Source organism: Pituophis catenifer, unplaced genomic scaffold, assembly GCF_029215685.1.
Source record: "Pituophis catenifer annectens isolate HBS135680 unplaced genomic scaffold, rPitCat1.0.hap2 SCAF_10, whole genome shotgun sequence".
NCBI classification, from domain to species: domain Eukaryota; kingdom Metazoa; phylum Chordata; class Lepidosauria; order Squamata; family Colubridae; genus Pituophis; species Pituophis catenifer.
The window spans coordinates 19,234,570-19,259,783 of record NW_027256890.1 but is presented as its reverse complement, the minus strand read 5'-3'; the positions used below and the strand labels follow the sequence as shown (position 1 = coordinate 19,259,783).

The following is a 25,214-nucleotide window of genomic DNA, read 5'->3' as shown; positions in this document are numbered from 1 at the left end:
CTCCTCTAGGACTGACCGGTTGGATCGCCTACAGTCCAAGGGACTCTCAATACGCCATAAGGGTAGGAATTAACCAACCCCCAAAATTTGGAGTTCACCATCAAGACCACAATTTTTAGATTGGCCACATATTGCATTGAATTTTTATTTGTTTTGCATTGCAAGTCTTGGCACCACCGCTAGATGGCAGCCAAGGCCAGGGTTTAGGATGTCCCCAGCTGCCCTCTCTTGGTCGTCTGCAGTATTGCAGCTCAAGAGATGGCCGGTTTCTCGTGGCTGCCCCTCCAATTGAAATCCAATGTATAAATTCCTTGGAGTCCGCGCAGGCGCAAGCGCGAGGAAGCGTGTCTTTTTCCCACGCTTTAGAACAGCACGAGGCGAAGAAGGGCGAGGTGCGCACGCGCAGACCGAAGAAACCAAGCGCGAGGCTAAGAACGCGGCCAGGGGGCGCATGCGCACAAGGGCAACACGCGCTCGCTCGAAGAGCAACGCTTTTAGGCCGCCATTTTTCGAGCCGCCGCCGCCGCCACCGGGCTCCTTTCGAAGATGAGGGCGGTTTCCCGGCCGGGTCGGGTTCCGCCGCCACCGCTTTTCCTCCTCGCCGTGGCTCTTCTGACGGGGCCCGCGGGGGCCTACAAGCTGAACGTGCCGAAAGTGTTGCTGCCCTTCAGCCGGGATAAGCGGGTGCCCTTCGTGCTGGGCGCTGAGGGCGGTTGTTATTCTTGGTGAGGGGGCGGGGCCTCGCGGGGAGGGGGCGAAACGGGAGGAGGGGTGACGTCACGAAAAGGGGCGGGGCAACGACCCGGAAGTAAGAGGACTGTTAAGTAAAGCGATGCTATTGCTAATACAGCCAGAACTGGGGAAGGGGGGGATTTTTTTGCTAATTAATCCAAATTTTTTTTAAAAAAAATTCAAGAATTGAAAAAAAAAATCTGCTATTATTAAGGTATTCAGAATTGGAAAAATATCCAAGGTTGAAAAAGTATTAATACTTCATCCAGAATTGAAAAAGAATCTATTCAATTCATTCAGGATTGAAAAAATTAAAAAAAGTTTTAAAAAGTTAAAAATCTATTGTTAATTCATTCATAATTGGGGGAGGACTATTAATTCAAGATTGAAAAAGTAGTAATAATTGGGGAAAAATTACTGCTAGGGCTAATTCGTCCAGAATTGGAAAAATATGTAAGATTGAATAAGTATTAATACTTCATCCAGAATTGAAAACAAAAATCTATTCAGTTCATTCAGGATTGGAAAAAGTTATTAATCCAAGATTGAAAAAATAATTCATCCAGAATTGAGTGGGGGAGGGAAATTACTGCTATGGCAATTTCATCCAGAATTGGAAAAAATATTGTTATTATTCATCCAGAATTGGGAGGGGGAAATCCACCGCTATTGCTAATTCATCCAGGATTGAAGAGACATTGTTATGAATAAGTCATCCGTAACTGAAAAAAAACCCCACGATCTACTGTTATCGCTAAACCACTGAAGATGAAGAAAGATGCCTCCTGAAAAAGCACCTTTGGAAAATTATAAATATAAATACATGTAATAAATAAATAAATTGAAAAAGGGGGTTGGGAATTCATTGTAGTTACTAATTTATCCAAAATTGAAAGGAAAAAAAAACCCTCTATTGCTAATTCATCCAAAATTGGGGATGGGTGGGAATTTCTATTGCCAAAATTTAGCAAGCCTACTAGCATTAGAATTAGTTGAGGTTGGTGGGTTTATTGCTAAGTGGAATGTGGTCACAGAACATCAACTGGCCACGGAGGTGTCTTTGTTCCTTAAAATACTGTTTGAAGGAGCCTGATTTTATTTCATCCATAAATTCATCCTCTTTTATACAAGGGAGGAGTAGCAGAGAGGAGAGACCGACTGGGTTTTAACTGTCATTGAGAAGTTGGCTGACGATGAGAATCAGCTCCCAGTCTCAAATGCTGCTGCCCGAAGTCCAGTCTAGACCAGCAACTGCTGAGAAGAGCAACTGGGGGAGCGGGAGGGAGGATGAGGGGTTACTGGTCGTAGTCAAGCTGGTGTGGAAAGAGGGAAGTCTAAGCATCTCCTATTCTGCCCTGTAGGTACTCAACCCGCCATGATATGGTCACCATTGATCCGATCTACGAGAACGGGACTCTCTGCTCGCAGAAAGCGCTGCTCACCACCCGCTCTCTGCAGGCCACAAAGCTAGCCAGTGTGATCATAGCAGAGGAGACAGGTAGGTGGACACAGGAAGCCGAAGGGGAACTCTGCGGACCCCATTAGTTAAAGAATTCCGATTGGTGGAAAGCTATGTTGGCTGGAGAATTCTGGGAGTTGAAGTCCACAAGTCTTAAAGCTGCCAAGTTTGAAGACCTCTGCTCTACAGCATTAAAAGGGTTAAAAAAAAGAACATTAAAAAATCCCCTCCAGGTTGGTTGCTTGACCTGCCCTCTCTCAGAGAGGTGGCCAGTTGCCAGCTCTTTGGCCAACAGCCGGACGTGGCTGACGGGATAGGTTTGCCATTGTGTCCAGCGACCTCTGTTGAGCATTCAAAGCAATTGACAGAAACCCCCGTCAGCGATGTTTAGCTTCAGCTCTTGGTTTTCCAAGATCAGAGAGGATGTCTTGTGTGTTTGTCTGTGTGTTTGTGTGTTTGTCTCCTTCTGAAAGGAGACTTTTCCTGGCCAGCTGGCTAGTTGGGATCTTTATCAATTCAGAGACAGGGAAAAACAGAAACTGAATCAGAATGGAGCAGGAAGGGACCTTGGAAGTCTTCTAGTCCAGCCGCCTGCTCAAGCAGGAGACTCTTTCCAGACAATTGACTGTCTAAACTCTCCTTGGTCCCAAAGATGCTTTTTTTTCTCAAGAGGCAACTGGACTTGCCTTTTTTTTTTCTTTGAAGACGTTTCGCTTCTCATCCAGGAAGCTTCTTCAGCTCTGACTGGATGGGGGTCAGAGCTGAAGAAGCTTCCTGGATGAGAAGCGAAACAATCTCCAAAGATATTTAGAGATCCTATACTGGAGGTCAGCAATCTGTGGCTCTGGAGCTGCATGTGGCTCTTTCCCCTCTCTGCTGCGGCTCCCTGTCACTCAAAATATGCGTCACAACCGCCAATGTGTGACACCCGCCGGCACGCGATTTATTGAGCTTTTCAATCCCCGGTAGGCCAACCATGGATAAATCCAAGAAAAGAAAAGTTTCAGAAGAAAAAAAGAACGTTTAATTCAACTACATATTCTAGCTTTGTGGCCGCTCGAGAAATAAGTCAGGCACGGGAAAGGCTTTTGTGACTCCCGGTGTTTTCTTTTCTGTGGTGAAACGGGTCCAAGTGGCTCTTTGAGGGTTTAAGGTTGCAGACCGCTGTCCTAGACCATTTCAGACGAGGGACTGTCCAGCTCCGTCACAGACCATTGGGGACCTATCCGCTTTCTCTCAGATTCTCTAAGTCAAAGATTTAAAAGGTTCCGAGATGAGATCCGAGACGATTAAAGACGTGGTTTTGTCGGGTTGATGGCTTCACCCGGTTTTTGCCGGCTGGCAGCCGAGAAGAAGGAGACACGACTTTTGTGGTTGGTTTTTCCAGTGACGGGCCACTTGCTCCGTTGTGACATCATCGTGGATCTGATCGGACAGGTGGAAATCGTCTCGCGGACTCGAGAGATCTACGTGGAAGATTCTCCCTTGGAGCTGAGCGTCCGAGCTTTAGATGCCGAAGGTGCTTGATCCAGATCCTGCCCGGCCCAGAGATGATCACCCAAACCCTTTCTGTAATCCACCTTCCTAGTCGTCTGAATCGGGCAGATTCGGAGCCAGAGAAATAGGCCTTTTCAGCCGTGTCTTTTTCTCTTGGCTTCCCGGTTTCCCTGAAAGGCCATTTTACCTGCCTGGTACCTTCATTCTGGTGCTTTGGGTACCAGGGAGAAAAAAAAAATCTACTCCACCTTTGGGGAGGGGGTGTAGAGGTGTTTCTTAAAAATTCAGCCACTCGGAATGAAGTATACCGGATGGCCATCACATCTATTATGGCCACAAGCCCTTACTCATCTTTCTCTCTCTGCAGGGAATACCTTCAGCAGCTTGGAAGGGCTGGAATTTGAGTGGAGCGTCGCCAAGGACGACGAAATGGAAAACCTGGAGCTCTCGAAGAAAATAAGGTCAGGCGAAATCCTGAGCTTGAGGGCAAATCAACTCTGCGATAGGTGACGGCAGGATCACCAGAAGCAGAGTCGAGTTTAAAAAGTCTTGGTAATGATTTTTGTAATAGATAGCAAAAATTAATTTTAAAAAATTATAGACACCCCTTTTGTTATGAGATGCCTGTGATCCTGGGAACAAAATGCCTGTTAAACCAGGTTAAGTTTGTCAGCAAACATGTTGGAGGTAGAGCAGATAGGCAGATAGATAGATAGATAGATAGATAGATAGATAGATAGATAGATAGATAGATAGATAGATGGGTTGGTGGATGGATGGATGGATGGGTAGGTAGATAGATGATAGGTAGATAGATAGATAGATAGATAGATAGATAGATAGATAGGACTGATAGATTACATAGATGTAGGTAGGTAGATAAATATAGGTAGGTGGATGGATGGATGGATAAATGAATGCTTGGATAGATGTAGATAGATAGATAGACAGACAGACAGACAGACAGACAGATAGATAGATAGATATGATGGACAGACGGATGGAGAAATGTCCAACTGATTGCAGGAGCTGTGTGTTTTGTCTCCTCTGAAACCTGTTTTTTTTTTCTTCTCCAGGATTTTAAAATACTCAGAGGCGGAATACTCCCCACCTGACTACATTGTCCAGATGGAAACGGAGGAGAAACAGGGCGACAGGATTTTGGTCTCGGGAATCAAAACCGGGGCGGCCGTCATCAAGGTCCGAATCCAGGAGCCTGTTTACAAGGTAGGTAAGACAGATGAGGGGCCCGGGGGTGGGGGGTGTCAGTGGCAAGGCAGGGTCAGCCAGGGACCGACCCCCTTGGTTAAACCGAGAGTGCCCTCGACCGCTCTGCCCATTTCCCCCGAACCGGTGGGGGCTGGGAAGCCCCGTCTCAAGTCTCTGCTTTGTTCCTCCCTCCTTCCCGTCGCCCAGAAAGTTGCCGCGGCTTTGGTGCGCCTCTTGGTTTTGGAGAATATTTTCCTTATGCCTTCCTACGATGTCTTCCTGCTAGTGGGAGCTTATATCAAATACAGAGTTGGCAAAATAGTTCAGGGAAAGATCACAGGTAGGCCGTTGCGACCGCCCCATTCCCTTCGGTCGTTGCTCGGGGCAGCAAAGCAGACCCGGGGGGGGGCGGGTGTCATACACACACACACACCCTGCCTGTTGCTTAGAAGGGTCCCCGACGTGTTTGGTGACCCACGAAGCTTGTTCAGGGTGAGTGAGGAACATCTGGAATCCGCAGACTGCTTTCCTGGGGATTTGGAGGAGATTCTCAAAAGCTGGTGGTCTTAACTCTGCTAGCCTTAGGCAGCTTCTAGCCAGGTGTGGTTTGTTTGTTAAGCCATGGTTAAATCCATCCTGGGAACCCAGAGCGCTTTCTGAGGGGAGTACGTTGAGCAGGAGTGTTTGATAGAGTGGCTTTTGCTAGAATGTTCCCCAACCCCCTTTTTTTTTCCCTGCAGAGGTTGAACTGCCTCTGGAGCACTACGAGCTGGAGCTGCAGGATGAAGTGAAGGCGCCAAACGGGTTTCTTTTTCTCCCGGTGGCCCAACTGGACACGGGTACAGCCACCGTCACTGCCCTCCAGCTGGGCCAGGTGAATCTGGCTTTTGTCCATAAGAGTATCCTTTGTTAGCAGTCGCTGGAGGTAATTCTGGTGAACTCTGACCCTTCCTTCCTTCCTTCCTTCCTTCCTTCCTTCCTTCCTTCCTTCCTTCCTTCCTTCCTTCTCTCCCTCCCTCCTTCTCTTTCTTTCTTTCTCTTTTTTCTTTCCTTCTTTTTCCCTCTCTTCCTTCCTTCTCTCCCTCCCTCCCTTCCTTCCTTCCTTCCTTCCTTCTCTCCCTCCCTCCTTCTCTTTCTTTCTTTCCCTTTCTTTCTTTCCTTCTTTTTCCCTCTCTTCCTTCCTTCTCTCCCTCCCTCCCTTCCTTCCTTTCTTCCTTCCTTCCTTCTCTCCCTCCCTCCTTCTCTTTCTTTCTTTCTATTTTTTCTTTCCTTCTTTTTTCCCTCTCTTCCTTCCTTCTCTCCCTCCCTTCCTCCCTTCCTTCCTTCTCTCTCCCTCCTTCTCTTTCTTTCTTTCTATTTTTTCTTTCCTTCTTTTTTCCCTCTCCTCCTTCCTTCTCTCCCTCCTTTTCTTTCTTTCTTCCTTCTTTCCTTTCTTCCTCCCTTCTCTTTTTTCTTCCTTCCTTCCTTCCTTCCTTCCTTCCTTCCTTCCTTCCTTCCTTCCTTCCCCACTGTGCTGAAGGGCAAATGGCCACCCTCCTCCTGAGTCTGTCCCTTCACCCAAATCCCCCTTCCTTTGCATTGTGCCTACCCTTCCAGGGGGATCTGGAGACATGTAACTTAGCCGTGAAACTCCTCTGCCCTTCTGTTTCAGCCCCTTTCCGTTGGGGGAAAAAAAAAACAAAAGCTGAGTTCCTTATGTGCGCATTCAGACATCCACATGCGGGGATCGCTAGGCCTTCCGAACTGCACCATATATGTGGTAGAACCAGGGTTTCTAGGTAAGGACACTCAGCCTGATATTCCAGCGGCTCCATCAAGAACCGTGTTTCTCAACCTTGCCCATTTTAAGTGGACTTCCAAGTCCCAGAATTCCCCAGCCAATTCTGCTTTAAGATGGGTAAACTTCAACTCCCAGGATGCTTTACAATGGATGGACTTCAACTCCCAGAATCCCCAAGCCAAAACGCTTTAAGATTGCGCACAGTGGCTAGAATGCAATAATGCAGACTACTTCAACTGACTGCCAGCTGCCTGCAATTTGGTAGTTTGAATCTCACCAGGCTCAAGGCTGACTCAGCCTTCCATCCTTCTGAGGTCGGTAAAATGAGGACCCAGATTGTTGGGGGCAAGAGGCTGACTCTGTAAATTGCTTAGAGAGGGATGTAAAAGCACTGTGAAGCGGTATATAAATCTTAAGTGCTATTGCTAAGGTGGATGGACTTCAACTCCCAGAATCCCCCAGCCAGCATGCTAATTCTGCTCATTCTGGGAATTGAAGCCCCCCCCCCCATCTTAAAATGAGAAACCTTGGTCTTGAAGGCACCTAATTAGCTGTCGATTCTCTGCCCTGAATGAAGACTTTCGGATAGAAATGCGTTGTCTTCAGCTTCTCCTCGTACCATCCTTCCAGGCTTCACGGTCCAGCCGGGGAATCGATGGGTCTTAGAAGTGAGGAGGACATACACCATCACAGTCGAAGTTTTTGACAAGTCGAGCACCAAGGTCTATCCCTCCGACGTGAGTAGGTGTCGAGAGAAAACTTGTGTACAGGTAGACTTCAAATTAATAGAATCTACCCGTCGTGGCTGTCAGTCGTGACCAAGCCAATTTTGTGACCTTTTGTGTTGTGGCCCGCCAGCGGATCTGGCAGCAGATTCGGACAGTGAGGAGGTTGGGAAAGAACCTGGGCCAGACCTGGGGAAGGCTGTGACGAGGACTCTGCATCGGAGGCAGAGAGGGAGCCAGGGCCATCTGACAGTTATCAGCTGCCTTCGGAGTCAGACATCAGTGAGGGAGAAGAACAGCTGGAGCCCGTTCCCAGAGCTGCCAGGAGAAGCAGGGGGTTGGACTAGAAGACCTCCAAGGTCCCTTCCAACTCTGTTATTCTAACTCATTCTAAGGAAGGCCATTCAGATTTCCATTTCCTCCACCCTGGCTTGCTGCTAGATTTTCCCTTTTCCTGCTAAGATCTTTTTCAATTATAATTATTATTATTATTTTGCCTTTCCAGAATCTCCGAATAACTCACCAGTTTCCCCAGGAATATTTTGAGGAGTTCACGTCTTCCGCAAATGGCTCCTATCACATCGTTCAGGTCCTGAAGGAAGGCGTGACGGTGATTAAAGCCATGTTACTATCTGTTCTTCTCCAGGTAGGAACCAAAGGCTCTTCCCCAGCCAAGGGATTTTCCCTCGCTTGGGTTCTTGAGTTTGAAAGTCATCCTTCAAATAACTTTAAAGAGGGACAACTCAGCACATTTGATCTCCAAGTGGACCTGGGATTTTTCAAAAAAACTAAAAAAAAATAACAACCAGGCATGGTGGGTTTGGAAGGGATCAACCCTGATGTATTTAGCACAGTTAATTAAAATATTTAACCCAAGTAAACTAAAAAAAAAGAACTCGGGGCTGTTTAAATGACTTTGCCCAATACTTAGATTATTTTGTGGGGTCCTTTTATACTCTCTGAGCTTGGTGGTTTTCTTGCAGACATTTCATGACCCAGATAGCTAACAGCCTCAGTGCTAGAAGGGAATGGGGTTTCTGGAGGAGAAGGGGAGGAGAAAAAAAAAGAAAAGGAAGGAAGGAAAGAGAAAGGAAGGGAAGGGAAGGGAAGGGAAGGAAGGAAGGAAGGAAGGAAGGAAGGAAGGAAGGAAGGAAGGAAGGAAGGAAAAGGAAGAAAGAAAGAGAAAGAAAGAAAGAGAGAGAGAGAGAGAGAGAGAGAGAGAGAGAGAGACAGCGGGCTCTGAGCTCTGTTGTTTTCCTGCTGACGTTTCCTTACCAAAATTAGATAATAATGCAGATTATTCTCCGGTTCTAATGATGCGAGGCCTTTCTTTAAGCTGCTCTCCTCCCTCCACCCCCCAAAAAATCACCCCATCTTTTTAAAATTCTGCCTGCAGAGCGGATTGGAAGATTATTTTGTCTCCCCCATCAGCCACGAGCAAGAAATGAAGATCTACCTTCCCATCACGCTGACCCCTTCCTCCTTAGCCTTCCCCTACCATTCTCTGGACCTCTCGTACCGCTATAAAGTCCAGGTCAGCTGCGGCATTTGACTCCCATTTTGGGGGGAAGGGGGGATCCCTTATTTCCTCTCTAAAGCCTCACCCACCTTTCTGCAGGTGGAGGGGGGCAGCGGCAACTTCACCTGGACCTCCTCCAACCAGTCGGTGGCCACCGTCACCATCAAAGGCGTCGTGGCCGCGGGACTCACCGAGGGGCAAAGCGCGGTGCAGGCCAGAGACGTTCAAAATCCCTTCCACTTCGGAGAAATCCAGGCAAGCGAGCCAAACTTGTTTCCCCTGAGCAAGGAAGCTGGGAAAGGTCACCACTAAGTGATGCACCCCAGTAACTTAGATGTAGGCCTAATCAAGCAGGATTAGGGGAGACGTCTCAGAACTGGATAAGCCCAAACAAAATTTGGGCTCGGTGGAAAAAAAAAAATCCCTGAAAATGAATCACAAAAGGCACAAAGTTTATTCTTAAATCCAAAACAGTACAGAGAGTTCTCAACTTACGACGGCGTTGGAAAAGGGTCCTTGACGGCCCGTAAAGCACTTCGAGGTGTCATCAAATATATATATATATGTTTATTGAAAAAGTTTTACAAATACAAATTTTCCCATTTCCCCCCCCCTTTCCCTCCCTAACCCTCCCCTCCTCCCATGAGATCCCCAAGGTGAAATCCAAATCCAAATCTTTTTATATCATATCATACTTTACCGCCCTTCTATTCTCCCCCCTGTGTACTATACATTTCTACATAACATTAAACTATTCTACCCCCTATATACTATACATTTCTACACAACATTCAACTAAAAGCTATCTGGTACTTTCTAGTTTGGTATTTATTCTGCACATAATCTATCCATTTCTTCCACTCCCATGCATAGGTCTCTTGAGTCCGGTCTTTTAAGTATGCTGATATCTTCGCCATTTCTGCAAAACTGGCCACCTTCAAAGTCCATTCTTCAATAGTAGGCAAAACATCCCTTTTCCAATATTGACCAATCAGTAACCTAGCTGCTGTCACCATGTACAATATCAATTTTGTTTCACCCATTGAAAAACCCTTAACTATGCCCAATAAAAACAATTGAGGAGAAAATTGGAGTTTTTTCTTGAGAACATTTTGCATAACCCACCAAATTTTTATCCAGAAAGCCTTCACTTTCTTGCAAGTCCACCATATATGATAATATGTAGCATCCAAACAGTCACATCTCCAACATTTTGGTTGAACATTAGGATACATGCACGACAATGAGGTGTCATCAAATATTGTGCCCCCTGCCCACCCACCCCGATGATATGACCCCGATTTTTTACACCCACCGAGCCACACCCACCAAGCCACACCACGCCCACAGAATCGGTAGTAAAAACATTTGAATTTCACCACTGGTCTGGACCCACCCAGGTGTATGTGCTGAAGCTGTCCAAGATGGAGCTCCTGCCTCTCCACGCCGACGCCGAGATCGGCCAGACCTTGGAGGTGCAACTCGCCATGTACCACATTGAGAAGAAGGCGGGGACGGCCACGCCTTTCACCGACTGCTCTCTTCTGGCCTTGGATGTCAGCATGGACAAGCAAGGAGTCTTCGCCTTGAGCGAAGAAGGTAAATAACTCCAGACTTACATTAGGCCAGCTTTCCTGGTTTAATCATGACCGCCTTTTGGGGAGGCAGGTTAGGCCAGGATTTGGCCTGCGGGCAGTTCTTCGGACGGAGGCACCTGCCTCTCTTCGATGCTGCCACCTCCCTCCCATCAAACTTTTCAAGGAAATATTGTGCAGGATTTCGTGCAAAAGAATTGCTGGGGAAAAAAAAAACCATAACAACAGAGCTGTTTATTTGTTGTTTACTTTGATCCCGCTTTTTATTATTATTTTTTAAACAAATAACTCAAACTGGCAAACATGCCTAATAACTCCTTCCTCCCTTCTGGTTTTTTCCCCTATTAGAACAACAATCCTGTGAGGGTGGGGGGGGGTTTGGGTTGAGAGGGAGGAAATGGCTCAAAGTCACCCAGCTGAGGTGGGACTAGAACTCCCAGTCTCCTGGTGATTGGCCCAAAGTCACCCAGCTGGCTTTCATGCCTAAGGTGGAACTAGAACTCACCGTCTCCTGGTGATTGGCTCAAAGTCACCCAGCTGGCTTTCATGCCTAAAGCAGAACTAGAACTCCCAGTCTCCTGGTGATTGGCCCAAAGTCACCCAGCTGGCTTTCATGCCTAAGGCGGAACTAGAACTCACCGTCTCCTGGTGATTGGCTCAAAGTCACCCAGCTGGCTTTCATGCCTAAAGCAGAACTAGAACTCCCAGTCTCCTGGTGATTGGCTCAAAGTCACCCAGCCGGCTTTCATGCCTAAGGCGGGACTAGAATTCACGGTCTCCCACTTTCTAGCCTGAGGGATCGATAGCTAAGGGCCACTATAGGCGATTGGGAAGAGTTGGATTATGGTCCTCGTAGTCCTCGGCCTCCCCCATCGAAGCTCGAACCTGAACCAGCCACGATCTGGCTTTGCAGGGAAGCAGAAATTTGGCGCCACCTTCTGCTCCACCATCCAGCTCATGGCGAAGTCCCTGGGGCACACCCTAGTGACGGCCAGCGTCACCGTCTTTGAGGAGTATTTCGAAACCAGCGCCACTTTCGCAGCTTACGAACCCCTCAAGGTGAGGAGGGAACCTTGGCCTGGCCTTGGGTTGAAGGCGGGGTGTGTTTTCCCCCCCATTTCCTCATTTTTGTGGTCCTTAATTAATCAATCAAGATGGCGAGCCATCAAGGACGTCGGTTTTGGCTGCAGAAAACTGACTCCCCTCCCCAATTTGAAAGAAACCATCAGTAATTCTGGAAACAAAGTCTTTGTTTTGCCACGTTTTTAAGATATTTTTTTTTGGGGGGGGGGAGATAGTTTTGGACTCCTGGACAAGCGCCTGCAGTTTCCTTGGCGAGGTTTTTCAGTTTGCCATTGCCTGCTTTCTAGGGCCAAGAGAGATTGGCTGGGTCACCCAGCTGGCTTCCTGTTTAAAGCAAGACTAGAACTCACGGTCTCCCAGTTCCTAGCCTAGCCACATCATCCAGCTATCTCCCTTCCAGGGCTTCCTGGTTTAACCCTACTCCTTCTTTTTCCTAACCGTTCCTCGGCCCTTCGGAGTTATATTTGTTCTTTTCGTTTATGTATATATATATATATATATTGATGGATTGATTAAATTTTATCTGCCGCCCGTCTCACTCTCAAAAGGGACTTTTCAGCCTTGGGGGTTGACCTAACGGTTCTAAACTGGAAAGTCCATCCAAGTCCCCCCCACCCAAACATCTTATTTATTTTATTTTATTTTATTTTTATTTATTTTTATATGCCGCCCTTCTCCGGAGACTCAGGGCGGCTTACAATGCGTTAAGCAACAGCCTTCATACTTTTGTATATTTTATACAAAGTCAGCTTATTGCCCCCACAAACCGGGTCCTCATCTTCCCGCCATTTCTTTCCCCGTTTTTCTCCAGGCTGTGAACCCCGTGCAGTTGGCCCTGATCACCTGGCATTCCATGAAGGAGATGGTCTTTGAGGGGGGCCCGGGGCCCTGGGTGTTAGAGCCGTCCCGTTTCTTCCTGGAGCTGAAAATGGACGATAAGAAGAAATTCCAGGTGGCGGAAGTTCGGCTGCCAGCTCGGAGGAAGCAGAACCAGTACATTTATCGAGTCACCTGCCTGGAATTGGGGGAGCAGGTAAAAAGGAAGGGGGTGGATGATGGACTTGATAAGGTAAAGGTTCCCCTCACACATACGTGCTAGTCGTTCCCGACTCTAGGGGGCAGTGCTCATCTCCGTTTCAAAGCCGAAGAGCCAGCGCTGTCCGAAGACGTCTCCGTGGTCCTGTGGCCGGCATGACTCAACGCCAAAGGCGCACGAAAAACGCTGTTTCCTTCCCACCAAAGGTGGTCCCTATTTTCCTGCTGGCATTTATTTTTTACCTGCTTTCGAACTGCTAGGTTGGCAGTGACGGGAGCTCACCCCGTTACGCAGCACTTGGGATTCGAACCGCTGAACTGCCGACCTTTTCGATCTACAGTGGTCTTAGCCACTGAGCCACCGCGTCCCTGTGATGGACTTGATAGCCAAGGTTTTAGAGCAGCCTTTCTCAAAGTGGGAAGCTTGGGAGATGGGTGGACTTCCAACTCCCAGAATTTTCCAGCTGGCAGGCTTTAAGGTATGTGGACTCCCAGAATCCCACAGCCCGCCCTGCAGCAAGATTGGACCCCAGTTCCCAGAAGCCCTATTCAAATCCTGGCTCTTGGGCTCAATTCAGTCCTCCTTGACCGATCACCATGGACGGTTGGGGAATTCTGGGACTTGAACATACAAAGAACGGTTGCAGGAATTGGGTATGGCCAGGGGGTGACACGATAGCAGTATTTGAGGAGAAGAGGGGAGAAGCTATTCTCCAAAGCCCCTGAAGGCAGGACAAGAAGCAACAGATGGAAACTAACCAAGGAGAGAAGCAACCTGGAATTCAGGAGAAATGTATTAAAAGTGAGGACAATTAACCAGTGGAACAACTTGCCTCCAGAAGTTGTGGGTGCAGGTTTTTAAGAAGGGACTGGACCAGCCACTTGTCTGAAAAAGCATAGGGGTTGGACTAGAAGACCTCCAAGGTCCCTTCCGACGCTGTTGTGATTCCATCTTCATGTTTCCTGGGTTGAGAAACCCCCAACGTAGACGGTGTGTAACGCTAGAACGCTTCGAGAGCTGCTTCTGATCTCTTCTCCTTTCGGCTGCGTGTAACTCTCTGTGCCCTGCAATCCACCGGCCGCCACCTTAATCTGGCTATCCCCTCAACCAGTGGCAAAGCTTCAGGCCATCGATCCCCCCATCTTTGCTTTCTTCCCCAAAGGTCTTCACCTTCCAAGTGGGCAACCACCCCGGAGTTCTGAATCCCAGCCCCGCCGTGGAGACGGTGCAAGTCAACTTCCTATGTGCCCATCCAGCCAGCATGGCCGTCACGCCCGTGTACAAGATGGCCGCCGGCACACCGCCGTGTCCCCTGCCTCAACACCACAAGCAGTTGGTACGTGTGGGTGGGAGATGCCACTTGGAGGCAGCCTCTCGTTGGGGGGGAAAAAAGAACTGGGCCTTTGAAGGAAGAGCTGCTAACCTCCTGAAGTTTTCTTTTCAAGATTGTTTTATTGGCCGAGAAAAATTATAATCATAGAGAGATCAACTTAATGTAGTGAAACATTAGCGATTTGGCTCGAAGGTCGGTTGAAGCAGCTGCGTGGAACGTCGCTGGCTGAATTCTTTAGCCCCGCCAAAAATCAAAATACCCTGATCCATCAGTCTGAAATGCTGACCTCGGCCTGGCTAAATATCACTGACTAAAGTTTGCGTTCATTCATAGCAACTTTTCAGTTGATGGAATTTGGGTTTAAAAAAAAAAAATTGGTTATCCATCTGGATGAATCAGTTCTGAAACTTTTCCTTGCAATCCTCTAGCAGTTAAGACATTTCAAGATGCCTTTCCTTTCCTTTGCAAAATTAACAATTAACAATTAGCTGGTTTGGTAAGCAGAGAGCACCAAAAGGACCCCAAAATTCATACCCTTCTCCATGTGCCTCTAAAATGATTTTTTTTTTTTTTTTGGATGCTTTCAGGTCCCCGTGTCCAGTCTGAGGAACACCATTCTGGAGCTAGCTTTGTTTGACCAACACCGGAGGAAATTTGACAACTTTTCTTCCCTGATCCTGGAGTGGACCTCGGCCAATGAAAGCCTGGCTCGCTTCACTCACCCAAGATCCATGCAGATGGTGGAGAAGGATGACGGGACCGGACAGACGAGACTTCACGGTGCGCCTCACCATTCTCTCTTCCAGTTTTTTTTTAAAAAATGTCCCTCAGCCATTTTCTCTAAGAGGACCCGTGTCTTCTCCAGATAGCATTCGCGAAGGCTTCTTCTGAAGGTCTCTTTTTTTTTTTTCCCACCTCTCAGGACACCAGCTGTTAGAGGTCCATCAGATCAAAGGGACAGTCCTGATTGCGGTCAGCTTTGTGAAATATTCCGAGAGAGGCAGCCCGAAAGTGAGTGCGAGGGGAAGTTTGGGTACAAGGCGGGGGGGGCATTTTTAAGTTTGGAGAAGGGAAGACCCAACCGGGATGCGATAGACCTCTCTGAAATATCTAAAGAGGATTTACACGGAAGAAGATCAGGACCTGTTGTGTGTTAATCATCCCAGAAGGCAAGATGGAAAATAAGGGGCAGTTGGGCAACCACAAGGTTGATATGTGTTGTGACGTAGGCTCCCTTAAAAAGCAGGAAGCAGGAATTGGTCCCAGCAAAACCTCTTTTATTTACACAAGGCCTGTCCAAACAGTTTTTCAAAGGAATATTTATCAACACAGACCTTATCTCGCTTGGCAAGCTGCCACGTAACTTGTTTCCCAAACGCAGTACAAGGCAAAACTTGGCACAGAGTCTCGTACAGAACTTTCCACTCTTGAAACGAACGAACGAACGAAATGTTTCCTGCAAAAGCCCCCTCCCCGTTCACTCCTCTTTGGTTTCCTATGGGAGGGGCCAATCATCTCCAAGGTGTAGCTTTACTCCCAAGTCAACCCTGCTTTCTTAGTTGTTCTTGTCTTCTGGCAGCTCACACTGGGAAAGGGCTCCAGCTGTTCCTCTGCCTCACTGCTGTCTATCTCCCTCTCTGTCTCCGACGCAGAGCCCTCGTCCGAGCTTTCTCCAGCCCCCAGGACTTGGGAGGAACCCCCAAGTTCCTCCCCAACCTCCTCACTGTCTGACTTCGCTGGCCGCCAGCGGGCCACAACAGTGGGTTCTCCCTCTCCAAATGAGCTCCTCAGTGTGAATCCTTTCCACCAACAGGGTCCATTTCAACCCTAGCTTCCATAACTTCTCAGTGGATGGTCGCCATCCAAACCGAACCTCCTGAAGACGTATTCCTTTTGAAGGAAAGGAGATGTTGAGGGAACTGATGGGGTCCCTGAGATTTAAAATCAAAAGAATCAACCTTGTTGGTGTAGAAGGAACAAGCAGCCCCCGTATGGGCAGAACCTCCTGCCTAGACACTCGCTGTTGATTTTGTTGTGCATTTAGGAGGTCTCTAACTCTCCCGCTTCTGCAGCTGTGGAACTCTTGTTGGTTGAGGATGTGACGGTGGTCCCCGATAACGTCACCATGTACAACCATCCCGATGTCAAGGTAGGACCGAGGATGGCTTCAGTCAGCCTCTGGGACGCCCAAACGGTGCTTTATTTGAGTTTCAGAAGCCTTTACAACATTTCTGGTGCTTGTGTCCCCCTAGGAGGTCTTTGCCCTGGTGGAAGGCTCCGGGTACTTCCTCATCAACAGCAGCACACAGGACATGGCAAACATCACCTACCTGGAAACAGAGAGCGCCATCCAAGTGAGTGCCCGGGTGGCGCGTGGTCGTGGAGAGCCTTCTGTAGGGAAGAGAGGGACCGGCATGTTAGATAGCCCTGTCTTCTTAATTTCATACGACCGTCACATCCATCTTGAATCTCAGGAAGCTTAGGCAGTTGTCACTTCAGTTGGTTGTTACAAGTTCAAAAGATGTTCTGTAACACACATTGGAAGTTCAGATGTTCTGTAACACATGTTGGAAGTTCAGATGTTCTGTAGGACACGTTGGAAGTTCAGATGTTCTGTAGGACACGTTGGAAGTTCAGATGTTCTGTAGGACACATTGGAAGTTCAGATGTTCTGTAGGACACGTTGGACGTTCAGATGTTCTGTAACACATGTTGGAAGTTCAGATGTTCTGTAACACACGTTGGAAGTTCAGATGTTCTGTAACACACATTGGAAGTTCAGATGTTCTGTAGGACACGTTGGAAGTTCAGATGTTCTGTAACACATGTTGGAAGTTCAGATATTCTGTAGGACACATTGGAAGTTCAGATGTTCTGTAACACACGTGGGAAGTTCAGATGTTCTGTAGGACACAGTGGAAGTTCAGACAATGTTCTTCTATTAGATTTTCCACGGGATTACAACTGGATTAAAACACAACTACGAACATACAGCTCTGACTTTACGTTCCCAGTTTGGGTTTATTGTGGTTTTTTCCAGGTGATTCCTGTCGTGCCTGGTTCTTTGGCCCTGGAGGTCTACGATCTCTGCCTCACATTCTTAGGACCGGCTACAGCTTACCTGCGAGTATCAAACATGTACGAATTGGAGGTGGATCTGATTGACAAGGTGAGAAGGACGTCGGATAACCATGTCTGACCATCCTTTAACCACGATTCGTTCTACCTAAAGTCCTTTCCTCTCTAAAGAAAATCCAAGCTTGTCTCCCCAATGACCCCCACTGGGGTCAGATCCTTCTTAATTACGCTGACCTTTGGCATGTAGTCCTCGACTTCTGACGGATCCTTTCGTGTTTCATATCCACCCCCTTCTGTTTACAAGTAACCCTCAACTTACGACCACAGCTAAGCTTGACATTTATGTAGTTAAGTGGAAAAAAAAATATTTCAGCGGATTTTGTCCCATTTTACGACTTTTTCGTGAATCCCCGCCATTGTTAGAATTAGTCACATGGTTGTTAAGCGAATCTAGCTTCCCCCCTCTTGAACTTGGATCGTCAGAAGGTCGCAAAAGGACCGTCATAAATACGAGCCTGTTGCCAAGCATCCGAATGTAAATCACGTGATTTGCGGGGATGCTGCCACGGTCATTAAGTGTGAAAAAATTCCTCGGTCGCTCTTTCCGGCGCCATCGTAACTTCGAACGGTCACTAAGTGGACCGGAGCGATTCCCACAACAACAACAACAAAAACATTGTAACATCGAACCCGTTCATTACGACCGTAAGGGAAGGGTCGTAACTTAAGGACTGTCTTAACAGTAAACAGCAAAGAATGAAACATTTTGTTGCTTCCCCCCAGGTTGAGATCGGCAAATCCGTGCTGGTCTCGGTGCGAGTTTTGGGGTCTCACCGTTCGGCTTTCCGCACCAAATATTTCGCCTACATGCACGTCCAGCTGAAAGCTGCCTCTCCGATTGTGAGCCTGACGTAAGTCTTCCTCTCTTGCAGAATCTTTCTGCCTGGTCTCCCTCATCTCCAGCTGGCCCCGGGGACAAGGGGGAAAAAATCCCTCCAGACCGGGGCATTGCTTGCGGCTGAGAAAGGGTTAATCAGGGGAATGGGTTGCCTCCAGAAATTGTGGGTGCTCCATCATTGGAGATTTTCAACTGCCCCTGCCACCCCACCCACCCGCTGCCAGTCCGCAGAGGAGAATTACAATGCTGATCTGGCCCTCGAAGAAATCCAGTTTGACACCCCTGGTATAAAGTCTCCTGCTTGAGCAGAGGAGGGTTGGACTAGAAGACCTCCAAGGTCCCTCCCAATTCTCTTTGTTATGTAAGTCTTTCGCCTCTGGTTCTCGCAGGCCAATGGAGGAACTCGGCGATTATTCCGAAGTCTACATGCTTCGAGCCGTGGCAGTTGGCCAGACGACGTTAGTGGCCACAGCTTGGGACAAAATGGGAGTCAAATTCATGTCCCCACCGCGGAAAGTGGAGGTAGCGACACGCAAGCCTAACCCTCAAAGTTAAGCCCTGTTAGAAACCGCTTGGAAGAGATTTTGTCAGCATCTACAAAATCAGTGACAGACTTTCAATTGATTGATTGATTTTTTCACAGTTTTGAACCAATCGTCTTCCCTGGAGATTGATCCATTAAAAGCTTAGTAAATTAAAAGATGTGCAAATTAGAAGAGTTGCAAATGAAGATCGTTATTTTATTTTATTTATTTTGTTTAATCTAATTTTTATAGTTTTTATAAACTTAAAAGATTTGCAGATTAAAGCAGGTGAAAATCATTATAAATTTAAAGACCTGCAGATTAAAACAAATGAAAATCTTTATAAAATTGAAAGGTTTGCCAGTTAATTTTTTTTTTATATCAATTTAAAGATTTTCGAATCAAAAAAGATTTGCAAGTGAAAACCTTTATACATTTAAAGACTTACAAATTATAAAAAGGTTTGCAGGTTCAAAATCTTCCTCAGTGAAGAGAATTGTAAAATTAAAAGATTTGTCAATTTTTTTTTTTAAATGGAGAATCACGGATTATTATAGCTTGTTCCTTGGTCCGTTGGGTAAAAGTCAGATGTTGCCACATGCTTATTTATTTATTTATTGTATTTATTTATTCTTTAAACTTCTAAACCGTCCTTCTCCCGAAGGACTCAGGGCGGTGTACAGCCATATTAAAACAAACATATACTCACAAAATTTAAAAACAATTTAAAATAAATATATAAATTTGGCCCTTAAGTTAAAAGCTGCAAACACCCAACATTTATCTTTTTATTTCTTTCCCTCTCCCAAGACTAACTTGATGCTGTTGTGTGTTTTGCCAGATCTTCCCTCCTTTCAGGCTGTTCCCCGAAAAAACGACCCTCATCCCCCACAACATGGTGCAGGTAAGTCCAGGATCCCAAGCAGACAATGCCGGTTTATGGGTCGCGGCCTCTCTTTGAAGGTGTGTTGTCACCCCCAGATGAAGTCAGCTCACCGGAGTGGAAAAATAGGGTTGAGTTTTGGGAGGTGTTTAAAGCAGACTCCCTGTGCAACGGTCTTCCTGACCCCCAATATGTTTTGCCTCCAACCGCAGGTGATGTCGGAAGGGGGACCCCAGCCTCAATCCCTGATCCACTTTTCGATTAGCAACCGAACCGTGGCCGAGGTGAACGGGCTGGGACAGATTACCGCCAAGGCAGTGGGCACTGCCTTTATCCTGGGCACCATTCGGGCCGTCAACGAAGACACGGGAAAAGTCATTGTCTTCTCCCAGGTACGTTTCCAGTAAATGCTTCCTGTCAGGTTTCGAGGTCGTCTCAAATAAATTGCATTTCAAACAAAGTCTTTGAAGAAAACTCCCATTTATTAAGCACAACATTCTGAATCCGACTCCATTGCAGCCAACACTGACTTCCAGACCCCAAACCCTCCCTTTCCGTTCCCCACTCCCCTGCACTCATTGGCCATCTTCCAAGTCACTCTACCCCTAATCTACTGCTCCAGCTCAAAGGAATTTCCCCCCTCCCATCCCATCTCCTAGGGGATATTATCTCCAGGGAAAATAAGTAGGTGAAAAGTCAAATGTCCCTTTCCAGATGCCTCCGCTTCTTCTTCTTATGTCAACACTAGAGTAAATGCAGCTTGAAGTGCTGACACTTCCTTCACCTGGGACCCCTTGATTTTATCCCTTCCGTGCCTCTCCCTTCCGGCCATTGGAATATTTGCATTCAGTTTTGGTCGCCACAATGTAAAAAAGATGTGGAGACTCTAGAAAGAGTGCAGAGAAGAGCAACAAAGAGGATTAGGGGACTGGAGGCTAAAACATTCGATGAACTGTTGCAGGACCCGGGTATGTCTAGTTTGATGAAAAGACGGACTTGGGGAGACATGATAGCAGTCTTCCAATATCTCAGGGGCTGCCCCCTGCGGTCGTAAATCGAGGACTAGCTATGGACGGAGGCTGGAGGAGGGACTGACCTCCGCCAGTCGTCTTTAGAGGAAGGGACTCAAAACCATCTTCCTCCCCCCCCCCAGGATCAGGTCGAGCTGGAAGTGGTTGAGCTGCGGATGATTCGAATCCACGCCCCGGCCACTCGACTCGTCACTGGCACCCAGGTGGGTCCAGCAAGTCTCAGGCCCCGTCTGTGAAAATCTGCGGGTCACTAATCTGCGGGTCTCCTCTTCTCCCCCCCCCCAACTTTGGATTGGTTGGACTAGAAGACCTCCAAGGTCCCTCTCGACTCGGTTATTCTGTTCTCTCTTCTCTCCAGATGCCTGTGTACGTTGTAGGGCTGACCAGCACCCTGACTCCCTTCTCCTTCGGGAACTCTCGTCCCCCCCTCACCTTCCACTGGGCAGTGAGCAAACGAGACATCCTGGATCTTCTTCCCAGACACTCGGAGGTGGGAAAGACCCCCTCCCCTCCTTTCAAACTCTCTGACCTTAGTTAACTCCCCCCCCGGGGGAATGCGAATCACTTAACCGCTGTTGTAAGATGGGGCAAAATCCCCGTCTCAAGAAACGTCACCCGTAGCAACAGAAATTGTGGTCGTAAATCGAGGACTACCCCCTGCAATCTACCGCCCACCTCCTCACCCTCGAGGGACTTTTCCCACCAGATTTCCTTGGCCCTTCCTCCGGAAAGCAATTTTGCCATGGTGGTCCAGACCAGAGCCGCAGGCAGGACCAGCATCAGGGTGGCGGTGCAGACTTCGGACGCCAAAGCCGGACAGTTCGAAGGAAACGTCACCGAACTCTTGGATGAGGTGCAGATCCTGGTAAGGAATCGTGAGAACGGCTGACCGGCATTTCTTCACTTGAGCTTGGTCTGCCTTCCTCAGCCTTGGCTGTTCCCGAAGGAACTATTCTGACCCAGCCCTTAGCAGAAGCAAGAAACAAGACTCCTGGTCACGAAAAAACCCACTTTATTTACCTCTTGTGAATTAATGGCACTCACCTATTGAAAAGTCCAGGCAAGAGTCCTTCAAGGAGTTAACTGCAGCAACAGACCTTATCAGTTCCTTGCGATAAGTGCAAGCTCCCAGCCAAAAGATTTCAAATTGAGTTCTGGCAAGGCAGTCTTTGTGGCACAAAACGCAATGAGCCAAAATCTTCAGAAATACGAACGGTTGTCTCCTACGACAGCCACTCCCCTTTCCTTCTATTTATTCCCCAGCCAGGGAGGGGCCATTCAGCGCCCACGTGTGCTTTGCTTCCCGAGTCGACTCCTTGTCCTCCGTCGCTCCCCTCTCCTAACTGCTCTGCGCATACGTGCATCTGGAATCGGCCCCAGCTGTTCTTCCTCCTCCTCACTCATCTCAGCCTCCTAATGCAGCTGCCTCTCCAGTGGCTGGGAAATGTCGGAGGGCCCAGGCTCCATCTCTGCGTCCCATGCAGAGCATCCATCAGAGCCTTCCCCAGATTCCAGAACTGGCCCATGTTCCTCCCCAACCTCTTCATTGCCCGAGTCTGCCGCCAGCTCCACTGGAAGCTGGCGGGCCACAACAGGATCCTACAGTTGGAAGAGACCTTGCAAGGTCATCTACTCCAACCTCTGCCCCCCACCCTAGGCTGCAGCTTGGTCTTCCTTCCTCAGCCTTGGCTGTTCCCCAAGGAATCCCAGGGCTGGAAGGGACCTTGGAAGTCACCTAGTCCAACCCTCTGCCCATGGCAGGAGTCCTGATACCATCCCGAGCAAACCTTTTCTTGAAAACCTGCAGCCTTGAATGTTGAAATTGGAGGCACGGTCCCCTCCAGAGTGGAAGTTCTTTTATCTCCCTCCCTCTCTCTCTCTCTCTCTCTCTCTCTCTCTCTCTCTCTCTCTCCCCCCTTACAGGTCTTCGACAAACTTCAGCTCTTCTCTCCGGAGTGTCCCTTGGAGCAGATCCTGATGTCCATGAATTCGCAGCTCAAGTTACTTACAAACAGGTACCAGGGACGGTTCTCAGACCGTTGGAGAGCCCCTGTGTCAGAGTGTTTACAGAGTGACTATTATTTTGATACCACCAAGGAGCAAAAAACAGGACACACAAGTTTTGTCTTTACAAACAGTGGTTTATATACAAGACTTCTATATACAGACATCCACGTGGTAGGCACATACCAGGCAAGCAATCAATCTTCACCTCTACACGGAGAACTACAATGCAGATGGAACACCACGAGGAGAGTGATACATGAGGAGAGAGAGAGAGAGAGAGACGCCCTCTCATGGCCTCCCTTATATAGACAGTTTCTTTTCTTTTTTTTTTTTTTTTAATTTGATTTATATGCCGCCCTTCTCCGAAGACTCAGGGCGGCTTACAATGTGCTCAGCAATAGCCTTCATCCTTTTGTACATTCTTAAAGTGGCAGTAACCCTGCTGACTCATCCTGGTCCACAGCCTTACAGCAGCCGGTCAGCTTTAAATCATCATTACCCTGACACCCTGCTTTATATTATTCCAGTCAAACGGTTGTCCAACCTCGTGTTGAAAAACTCCAGCGCTGGAGCCCCCACAACTTCCTCCCTTCCTTACCCAAACGGGAGCTGTGTACCCTAGTATAGAGTGAGCAGGGGGTTGGACTAGATGACCTCCAAAGTCCCTTCCAACTGTGTTACGGTTACTTCTCTCTCCCTTCCTCTTTTTAGGGACGGGGCCGCCTTTGTCAGCACCCAGATCCTGCAGTGCTTCCCGAATTCCTCGGTCATCGAAGAGGACGGGCACGGCCTCCTGAAGGCTGGAGCCGTCACGGGGACGGCGGTCCTGGAGGTGACCTCTCTGGAGCTCTTCGGTGTCAACCAGACGGTCATCACAGGAGTGCGGGTAAGGGGTGGAGGTTGGGTGCCTACGGAAGAGGCCTGCTTCATCCCACGGGGGAACCTCTCCAACCCCACTTGGAGTTGAGAATATACCCCATTTTCTACCCAGGTGGCCCCAGTCTCTTATCTGCAGTTCAGCAGCACCCCAAAACTCTACACGGCCACCCGGGCGCCTCTGCTGGCGTTTCCCTTGGGCATGGCTCTGACTCTCACCGTTCGGTTCTTCGACAGCGCCGGGGTCAGGTTTCACGCACAGAACAACCAGCTGCACCTGGCCTTGAACAGGTATGCGTCTGTCCCCCCGTCCCCACCGTGGGAGAGGTGGGTTCAAGGGGATGCTTTATGGACACCTCTGGAGAGCAGCTGGGGAGGGATGGCGAGTCGATTTGCGACGGTTGGTTTAGTGACTGAAGTTAAACGGCACCCAAAAAAAAATTGGCTTAGAACCGTTTTTCACACTTAACAACCGCTGCTCCATCCCCGTGGTCACATGAGCAAAATTCAGATGCTGGGTGACGGGCTCGTATTTATGACGGTCGCAGCATCCGGATCCTCTTTCTGACAATGGGGAAGGCAGATTCACTTAGCAACCATGTGACTGACTTAACGGCAGCGTTTCACTGCACCACTGGGGAAAGAAAGTTTGTAAGACGGGTCAAAATTCACTCAAGGTATGTCACGGAAATGTTGGGCTCCCTTGCGGGTCGTAAGCCGAGGATTACCTACCCGTGGTTCATGTCTCACCACCTGCTTCATTTTTAGGGATGACCTCTTGCTGATCCGGCCCAGCAACCAGAATTACACCTACACGGCTCAAGCCGTGAACCGAGGCGTGACCCTGGTGGGAGTTTGGGACGAGAGACACCCGGGCATGGCTGACTACATTTCTGTCCCCGTGGAACACGCCATCGGGCCCCATCTCTCCGCCCCCTTGGCCGTGGGAGACGTGGTCTGCTTCAGCACACCCCTGGTTAACCAGGAAGGTCAGTGAAACAGCCGTGGGGGTCTCTCCGGAGGGGGGGGGAGGTTCTGTCGCCTTTTGTGGGGGAGAGAAGTGGACGTCCGCGAGGATTCTTCTCACCCTCCAAGGACTCCCAGTTACACTACAGAGGCAGTCCTTGGAGTGGTGTGGTGGCTTAGAGGTGGAGCTCTGGCCTCACCATCAGGAGGCTGTGAGTTCAATCCTAGGTAGAGGCAGATATTTCTCTCTCTGGGCACGTTGAGAATATATCTGCTGAACAAAACTCCGCTCTGGCAACAGGAAGGGCATCCGGCTATTAAAACACTCTGCTAGCTCAGGAAGGAAGGCAGGAAAGTAAATAAATAGATGGATCGAAGGGAAAGAAGTAAGGAAGGAAGGAAGGAGAGTAGATAAATAGATGCATCAAAGGGAAAGAAGTAAGGAAGGAAGATGAGTAGATAAATAAATGGATCGAAAGGAAGGAAGGGAGGAGAAAAAGAAAGAAAGAAGGAAAGAAAGAAAGCCTTCTCTTCTCTTTTTTAGGAGAGCCTGGCACCTGGCAGATCAGCCCCAGCGACGTGCTTGAGATGGACGTAGTGAGTGGAGCGACGTTCGCGAAGCACCCGGGAAAAGCCACCGTCTTCCACGAAATCCCAGGAATAGTCAAAACGTACCGAGAGGTAGAAGTGTCGTCTGTGTGTTTGCGACGTGATTTTAACGCGATCTCATTTTGTTTCCGAGTTCGGAAACAGCTTCTGGAGAACAAGTTTATTATTATTATTATTATTATTATTTTAACATTTCTTCACAGCCTTCTCTCATCTGCCTTTCCCAGGTCGTCGTTCACAGCCCGTTGAGACTCAGCCTTCAGCTCGGGCCCAAAAACTTCCTCACCAACGCCGCCAACGCCTCCGAATTCCGGGTTTTCATCTCCACAAGCGGCCCGACCACTCTTCAGGGTAGAAGACAAAGCGAAATGTGA

At 48.3% G+C, this 25,214-nt stretch overlaps 1 protein-coding gene across 1 annotated transcript; it reads left to right on the top strand.

Moving 5' to 3' along the window:
• Positions 1-546: 546 nt before the first annotated feature.
• On the top strand, positions 547-25,214 carry NUP210L (nucleoporin 210 like). The gene is made up of 34 exons (XM_070951480.1): positions 547-725; positions 2,094-2,230; positions 3,579-3,710; positions 4,056-4,149; positions 4,765-4,915; positions 5,105-5,237; positions 5,638-5,796; positions 6,607-6,675; positions 7,308-7,414; positions 7,908-8,104; positions 8,834-8,936; positions 9,021-9,176; positions 10,322-10,520; positions 11,430-11,575; positions 12,411-12,632; positions 13,798-13,971; positions 14,556-14,748; positions 14,891-14,979; positions 16,013-16,117; positions 16,221-16,322; positions 17,009-17,137; positions 17,830-17,957; positions 18,334-18,466; positions 19,310-19,372; positions 19,564-19,743; positions 20,505-20,585; positions 20,741-20,872; positions 21,089-21,247; positions 22,306-22,397; positions 23,101-23,275; positions 23,381-23,556; positions 24,034-24,254; positions 24,776-24,912; positions 25,068-25,214. The coding sequence occupies exons 1-34, from the start codon at positions 547-549 to the stop codon at positions 25,212-25,214; spliced, it is 4,800 nt and encodes a 1,599-aa protein (XP_070807581.1).